The sequence below is a fragment of the Echinops telfairi genome, unplaced genomic scaffold (genome assembly GCF_000313985.2).
Source record: "Echinops telfairi isolate 266 unplaced genomic scaffold, ASM31398v2 ScPeMD7_4225;HRSCAF=4972, whole genome shotgun sequence".
Taxonomy (NCBI): Eukaryota; Metazoa; Chordata; class Mammalia; order Afrosoricida; family Tenrecidae; genus Echinops; species Echinops telfairi.
In genome coordinates, this window is record NW_022108124.1 from 588,547 (window position 1) to 596,940 (window position 8,394).

An 8,394-nucleotide genomic window follows, 5' to 3' on the forward strand; every position below is an offset into this window, starting at 1 on the left:
TTAGGGGGGAAATGGAAGTAAATAACAAGGAGTACATGAAAGAAGAAAACATTCTAAAATTGATTGTGGTAATGATTGTACAACCCTTCTTGATATGCCTGAATTACTGAATTATATGATATGTGGATTATGTCCCAATAAAACTGTCTAAAAAATAAAATAAATACATGCTCATTCCCATCCCTAGGTAGTAAGATTTGAGAAGCAATATAAGGTGCATCACACCCTCCCTCTTCTTGAAAATCTGTCCTGGGACTTTCACAGTGACAAAGGGGCAATGGAATTACAGAGATGTAGGAAATCAAGCAGAAGTGATACCATACAGCACTGAGGCAAAAAAGGAAAAGACGGACTCGTCGAAAGGCCTTAAAATACTCATTTTCTTCTAACTGTGTACAGGATTTGGATATGTAATGAAGCCATTGCTGCCCTAAATGTGTTAATAATACATATAGAACATCACATGTACTATGTTAAAGAGTACAATCTTGTGGCACTTTATCCTTGCACAATGTCTACAACCATCACCACAATCTCATTCCAGAACATGTGTATCCCCCATTAGGAAAGCCTGCACCCAGGAAAGAGTCATGCTCCAGCCCCTGGAAGCCGCTAACCTCTGTAAATTTGCCTATTCTGGACATTCCACAGAGATGGAATCACACATGTCCTTTTATGCCTGCTTTCTTTTAGTGGGTCTTATATCTTCCAAGTTCATGTTCACTCTATTTTATAGTCCAATAAGATTCCACTCTCTGGATATTTCGCCTCTTGTTTGTCTCCTCACCAGCTGATGGACACCTGACTTGTTTCTACCCTTTATGAATGTCGAATAACACTGCCAGGAACCTTCTTGTAAAAGTTTTGGTTTGAACATTAATTTTCAATTCTTTTGGATATACATTTGGAAGTGGAATTGTGTAACTTATGGTAACACAATTGGTAACTCTGTGTAACTTATGAACACAGCACCAACCGTCTGCCACAATGGCCAGACCACAGAGCACCCACAGCACATGTACAAGGGTTCTTATTGGTCCACAGCCTCACTAAACACAGAATTTCCTTTCTTTTTTTTTTGGCGGGGGGAGGTGAGTGGGGTGGAGAAGAGTATATAGATTTCTTTATTAGAGAGTTTACCACAGAGAGATGACATAAAATGATAAATAATAGACAATAGGTAAAAACAAGAACAAAGAACAAGACCGGATAGGTTGCGGATAACCAATGAGAAACATAAGCTACACAGGTCATGAAGGGCCAATTCTGACATGGGAGTAGTTCATGAGAGATGACGGTCACTATCAGCTTTACAAGTGCCTCCAGTTGCCCCAGTGCTCCCTGGTACTAGCCCTAGCCATCCCTGCTGATGTCGTTAGGACAGCCCAACTGTCTCTGCGGCATACTGCTCAATCACAATTTGCTGACTAAATGGATGCCAGAATGAGTGAGTCAGCAGCTTTATCAATCCAATCTAACAGAATTATGAATGTGGCTTTCTGTACTGTGATGCCAGATTAAATTGGTTTTCAATCACTATTACTATAAGTGCCAAATTTTTCTTCTTAGAACTAAGATTCACAAATAGCCACAAAAATAATATAAGAGCAAGGTTATTGCTATTACTCAATAACAGGAGTCAATAAAATACACAACAAGAGGGAGAAAGAAATCAAGGAGCAGGTAAAGGGTAAACTACTGGGGTATTTGATTAGTAGTTTAAGCTGTTGAATACAAAGTAGATGATTAGAAATGTAAACCCTCTCCTAATTTACAAAAAAAACATCGTTAAAATAAAATAAAATCTGGGCATAAGTTTAAAATATATAAAACAAAATTACATTAATACTTAATCTTGGCAAGAAAATTATAATTTTTTTTGCAAAAGTGATAAATTATTCAATCAAAAGACATAAAAACATTTTTAAATTATTCATATAAAGAATGTAATTATACTAAGAAAAATTTTAGTATGTACAAACCAAAAATTTCTTTTGTGTTTTTCAATCTGGCTCCACGAAGCAAGAGACTTTCTGGGCCCAGGGGTCTAGGAAAAAAACAAAACAAAAAGCAATGGCTATATTAAAGTTTCAATCCAGTTCTAAAGTAGCATTTTAGTAGAGGACACTTAAGCTATAGTTAAAACACTGCTTTAATATAAAACTCCCAGTTACTATGATAGGTTTAAGTGGATCATGTTAGTCTGTAACAAGAAATACTTGCAATCACTTTAAGATTAGTGGCTCAGAAATAAGATTACATCTATAAATAAACTCACAAAACCACCAGTTTCAAAATTTTAAAATGTCAAGTACCAGAAAATCAAAGATAAGCAATGGCTAAAATGTTTTAGCAGCAGATGAAATTTTAAGCAAAATTAATAAACAGCTCTGAAAGGAAAAACACAGAATTATGAAGTGATGTGAACACAAAACGTAGTATGATTTGTACGTGACTGCATGAGTTTTCCACAGGTAAAATTAAGCTGGATTACAAAAGATGATGTAGAGCGTGAGTTAGTGCTTTGTCTAGGAGGCTTGCACGGGACAACTTGACTACTTGCACTGCGTAGTTCTTGGAGCACTGGTCTTCTTGCGGTTTGAGTTTCTCTCCATAAAGGAGACATAAAGCGAGAAGAATAACTAGAAAGAAAATGGTATTTTCTTAGTGGTAAAAAAGTGGTAAGAATTTGCTATGGATATGTTCCTTAAAATAATGTCTTTTATTTTGTTGGTGTTCCTTGTGATTTTATGAAACATGCACACATGGTTATCTAAATTAAACACAATCTGAGCCAATTATGAAGACGCCTAAAAACTCAAACATTATTTAAAACACAAATGCAGTGAACATGGTCAGGCATTTGGGAAGTGGTTTAACAGGTGTGGTCATGCTAAACTGTTATGCTCAGGGCACACTTTAAGGCGAGTCCTGAACTAATGTGGCAAATACAATGCTTCAAGAGCCACCCAGCACTTCTGTACTGCTCCAACCATCAACAGAAATGCTCTGAGTCACAGCAGCATATGAAACTGGGCAGAAGTGCTTGAAAGTTTCAGATTAAAATAATTCATCATTCATTCCGTTATTTCAGCAAAGAACATGGCTCCTTTTAAACCACTCTAAGAGCTCAGGTAACAAAACTGCTCTTCACCCCTAAAAGCTACCTTAATGTAATTCCGATTAGCTAGCCATCCATTTTCTACTTACTATAAAAATTCCAATAAACCTTCATCACAGTTACTCAGCAGGGTCCTACATACAAATATTTTGTTGCACAGTTAATCAAGCACATTTCTGTTTAATGTCTCTTAAAGATGTGAATCTTTACATAAACAAATTTGGTGGCTTGTCTTGAGCATTTCAGTTGAAAAATGCTTAATTATTTATACTAGTGAATCTTATTGCATGCCACCAGTATAAATTAAGCCTGACCTCAAAAGAGACATGGAAGGCCAAGTTGACTTTAGATTCAAAGACTGATTCTAAAGATTCTAAGATCGAGTCTAAGGAAGACCCAGTGGTCATGAGTAACAGTGGAATCTCATGCCACCAGCAGTTCCTGGAAATGGCACCAAGCCTCTCATTTAGGACCAGAATTGAATCCGGAATATTGAGTGAAATGAAACAAGCCAAAACAATCAGAGGTGTGAGGTTCCTAATTAGTCATTAAATATTCTAGCTTATACTGAATGATTTAAAAGTGAAGACCATTACTGTTTATTTTTGTTACACAGTATAGAGAGTATTTTTTATATTTTAGATCTTCAGTGCTGTGGGTTTAAATATTTAAGGATCTGAATAAGAATTCTGATTCGGTCTAATGTTGCCATATTTACCTATCAGAAAAATAAATGGAATTTCAAAATAATCTTATTACCATATATACTAGAATATCAGTCAAAGCACCTAATTTTACAACAAAAACTGCATTAAAAATGTGCTGCAAAACTCAGCTTGCACACGAGTATATACTGTAAATTTTTTATACTGTTTTCATGGCTTTTGTCTATTCTCACTTGCTGCTGCTGCTATAAAATGTAAGATAAAATGCTAAAAAAGAAAATTAGCCATTTGCCACAATAATACTTGTTACCTATTTTCCCTTTAGCTTGATTTTATTCCCTCTGCCAAAGAGTTTTTGTTTAAAAGTAACAGATCACGCAGACTGATTCTTACCTTACGATTTCTTCCATTTGCTGAGTTATTATCATTCTTCCCATGAACCTATCAAGAAATGCACCATGTTACCAAAAAAACCACCACTTGTTAACAATATAATGTCACACATCAATGGGCGGGAAACAATACATAGTGTTGGTTGATACTACTTTTATATATGAGACAAAATCTAACTTTTCTATGTATGAGTGGTCCAACAGTCTTGCTAAAAATGATAAAATATTCATCAGTCTGTACATTTTAAAACTTTTGATATTCTTGCCATCTTTCTTCCAGCTATGAATGAGGTAAAGAATGAAAAATGGTTTTAAAATGGTAATGTTATATTACTATTATTTTTTTCATGTGTCATCATGAGAATTTAGGATTGCCACAGAAATTATTTTTAGCACTACCTGGCCAACCATAAATGGCTGCATATTTCATTATTATTTTCCAAATAAACACTGCAGTGACCCGTGGATCAATGGAACCACTCAATTTACCACTCATCTCATTCACTCAACAAATACTATCTACTAGATGAGTAATAAGAACAGAGTAGTAAGCAGAAACTTGGCAGTAGGTTGTGAAGCCTTTTAACACAATAGTCATAGTTAAACTTTTAGTTGCCTGAAACTAGAATGAGTGGCCTATTATGATACAGATTTTCATAGTCTGGTCTTTCAGTTCCAACTACCATCGCCAAAATAGCTCCAAAGTATGAAGTCAATTTATGTATAAATAGCTGTAAAATGATCTATCATTTTAATATTATGGAACGCCTTTGTAATAGTTATGCTGGGCAGGAGCCCAGGTGGCATAGTGGGTTATGAACTGGGCGGCTAACCACAAGATTAGCAGTTCAAAACCACTGACTGCTTTGAGGGAGAAAGACAGGGCTTTCCACGCCCATCAAGAGTTACAGTCTCGGAAACCCACGGGGGGCAGTTCAACTGTCCAACAGGTTGCTGTGGTTCAGAACTGACTCCATGGCAGTGGCTTATGTGAAAGCTGTAGTAAGAAACCCCTGTCTCCTGGGCTGCTGCGAGGCTCATCTGCTATGTGCACTGACGATGGCTGGCCGATGTGTGAGATCAAGGAAACTACTGACACTGCAAAGTCCTTATATTCTTATCAAAGTCCTTATATTCTTATCAGAGCATAGGCTACTACTGATACTGACAAAATTCCTCTGATGTTTGATTAAGTGCAAGCTGAATTCTCTTTGCCAGGCACCAATATTCATTCCATTGACCTTCTCCAAACAAGCATAGGAAAATTCCATCTGTCCTTAGAAGTCTGGAGAGGTCTGCTAAGAAGCACTGGTCCCAGATTTCCCACTGGTTCCTACAGGTTCACATGGGAGGGGGCTTGGAAACAGTTTGCGAAAAATTCCATTTTTCTATGAACTTTTTAAAGGTCCCTCAAGAAGCTACAAATATTTCCTGTAACATTGCCCATAATAAAAAAAACAACAAAAAAACATTTAAAAAGCTGCTACACACACAAATCAAAATAGTGTGTGGTAACATAATTCAGTAGTGAACACAAAGATGCTTTAAGCCCTTGCTTTTGTGCTGCTTAAAAAAAAAAAATCCTAATTTTTTTTCTAAAGAAAAAAATCTTACTTGTAATTAACTTCTGCTACAGTGAACTTGTACTTGCTAATTGTTAACAAAGTAGAAGGAGATGGAAAAGCACTAGTGAATAAAAGCACTGTTCTTATATTAATATCTTCTGCTTAGAGTTCAGCCTTTAGTTTTTTGTTTTTCCTCTCAATGCCACCCCTCCTCCTCTCTTGCAATGTCTTCAGTTAGCTGAAGATGCCAACGCAGGTTTCTGCTTTTCTCCCTGCGGACTGAGCCCAGGGCTGACGAGGGACATGAGGAATAGCACACCAGACCTGTATAAGTCGGCTTCTGGTTGCTGGCACTCTATCACAGCCACCAGGGTGTCCAAATTGGCAACGGTCTGTAATACTGCTGTTTCGGGAACTGCCACGTGTGTCTGGTGGGGAAAGAAATAATAAACTGTATTAATTTCAAGACGCCAAATCATCTATTTCAGACATTTTTTCAGAGACGAAATCATGGCACCCTGGACTTGAGAGCACCCCGCTACACAGCAAAGAGTGGCGAGGGAAAGTGTGTAAAGAAGCAAGAAGCAAAAGAAGCTTCCGGATAATTACCCATTTACAGAGGCCTTTTACATATATTTGTGTGCTAGTCATTACTACTCAAAGCTAATGAAAGGCATTGTATTATTTTAATAGGAAAAGGCATACACTTTCAATAATTATGATCTTAAAACAGAGAAAATTCAAATTTGTCCCTCAAAATCATTAAGAATATTAAAAAAGTTTTATTGCTATTTTTCATCATATTGAATTGGTTGAACCATATGAGGTTACTGAGAGATAAATATAAGCAACATTAATTCTTCCTGAAGAAATAAAAAAAACTTTTTCCTCCTCTATTAGGCCCAGCTTTATTACCTTAACCAAAGGAAAACATTGCTATAAACCCAAAGAAGCTTCATTTACCAAGAGCAACTCTCAGACAGACATGAACAAACCTTCAGGTTCGTTTCTCCGTCCAAACTAGCAGTGGTAACATGGCACGAGCCGTCAAGTCGGTCTGAAGACAGAAGCACTAGGTCTGCAGGGAAAGTTTCATCTTTGGCGATTCGAACAATATCACCCACCTGTGAAAAATTTCAAGCAAAGTCAATAAGCCAGTTCTAAAAGACAAAGATTAACTGGCAGTGTAACAAGTGGCCTGTCACAGTGTTTTCATGCAGGAGAGCAGGCCTTTCATACCGTCTGAAATGCGGTCAGATTAGAATTAAGGGCTTTGATACCAAAATATAACTGATTCCTATTATTTATCAGATGCATACCCGAATATTTTTTGATCTAGTTTTTACAAGGCCACCACTTCGAACAACATAAACAGGTGCTCCATTTACTTCATTATCTGAGTTATGTCGTAACCAATCTTCATATCCCTGTAAATATCCAAAGAAGAAAAAATAGCCTTTCAGTATAATTTGAAGAGACTTTAAGCAAGAGAATAACAAGCAAGCAGAAACATGTAACATTTCATCAAATAGAAGTATCTTGGGATATTTTGATGCATGCACTCATAAATTTGCAACATTCATTTTTACTGGAAACACTTTCCTTCTTGATACATGTGTTCCTAGTTCCAGTTGCCACTGAGTCAGTTCTGATCAGAATGACCCCTGGCGTGCTGAACAACACGCCAGTGGAATGGTGCCCCACAGGACTGCCAATGCCGAATGCTTCAGAAGAAGAGCCTCTGGCCTTCCCTCTGAGGCGGCTGGACTTGAGGCTTGAATCGTTAGCTTAGCAGCCAGGTTTGTTACGCATTTGCACCACTGAAGGTCACCCCTCTCTAGTTCTCAATTTCTTGGTGAGAAGCTCCTTCTTTATCAGCTTTGAGGACCCTTTACTAATCCTTCACTCTCCCTAGGAGTTATTTTCTAGTCATAGAAAACAGCATAACTATGCTGTTAATTCTGAAATTTATACCTCCAGCCTATAATGCTCGTCTGGATACCAGACTTGGTTACCCAATGATATTCTTAATATCTCTACCTTTTTGTTTTATAAATACCAGAAACATAACCACCAAAACTGAACAGATGGCACCATCCCCACTCCTCTCCCCACTGCCAAATATTACATTTCCAGTGTTTCCCATTGTGGCAAATGACTTCAGCATCTACCAAGATGCTCAAGCCAGACATCTGGGGAGTCATCCTTGACACCGACCTCTTCCTAACACCTATTCAATCACCAAGTTGCACCGTAATCATAGAATGTAATTTCACAGAATGTTATTATAGGTGATAAACAGAAACAACAGAACCAACTCTGAAACTGAGGTTGAACGGTTTGACCTTTTAATGCAACAGATACTAGAGCCTTTCCTATTTGGATACAAGTGCAGGGTAAAGGCCAACTAAAGAGGGAAGAAAGGAAGATTAGGGACATGCCAATTTTTTTTAAATCATTTTATTAGGGGCTCCTACAACTCTTATCACGATCCAAACAAACATCAATCTTAAAACATTTCCTCTCCACTTAAACCCCCGGCATTAGGTCCTCATCCACCACCACCCCCAACTCCCCGCTCCCTCATGAGCCCTTGATAATTTATAAATTATTATTTTGTCATATCTTGCCCTGTCCGACGTCTCCCTTCA

The 8,394-nt window shown here is 37.5% G+C and overlaps 1 protein-coding gene across 1 annotated transcript in view; it reads right to left on the reverse strand.

The window, feature by feature from the left end:
- The window catches only part of ATP11B (ATPase phospholipid transporting 11B (putative)), a 99,190-nt gene that overhangs the window by 68,322 nt on the left and 22,474 nt on the right, over positions 1–8,394 (reverse strand). Inside the window, exons 5-9 of the mRNA XM_045294987.1 lie at positions 7,063–7,170; positions 6,739–6,867; positions 6,068–6,171; positions 4,180–4,227; positions 1,983–2,047 (exon numbers count right to left, since the gene is read on the reverse strand). Coding sequence (XP_045150922.1) covers positions 1,983–2,047; positions 4,180–4,227; positions 6,068–6,171; positions 6,739–6,867; positions 7,063–7,170 — 454 coding nt within the window. The remainder of the gene's footprint in view (positions 1–1,982; positions 2,048–4,179; positions 4,228–6,067; positions 6,172–6,738; positions 6,868–7,062; positions 7,171–8,394) is intronic.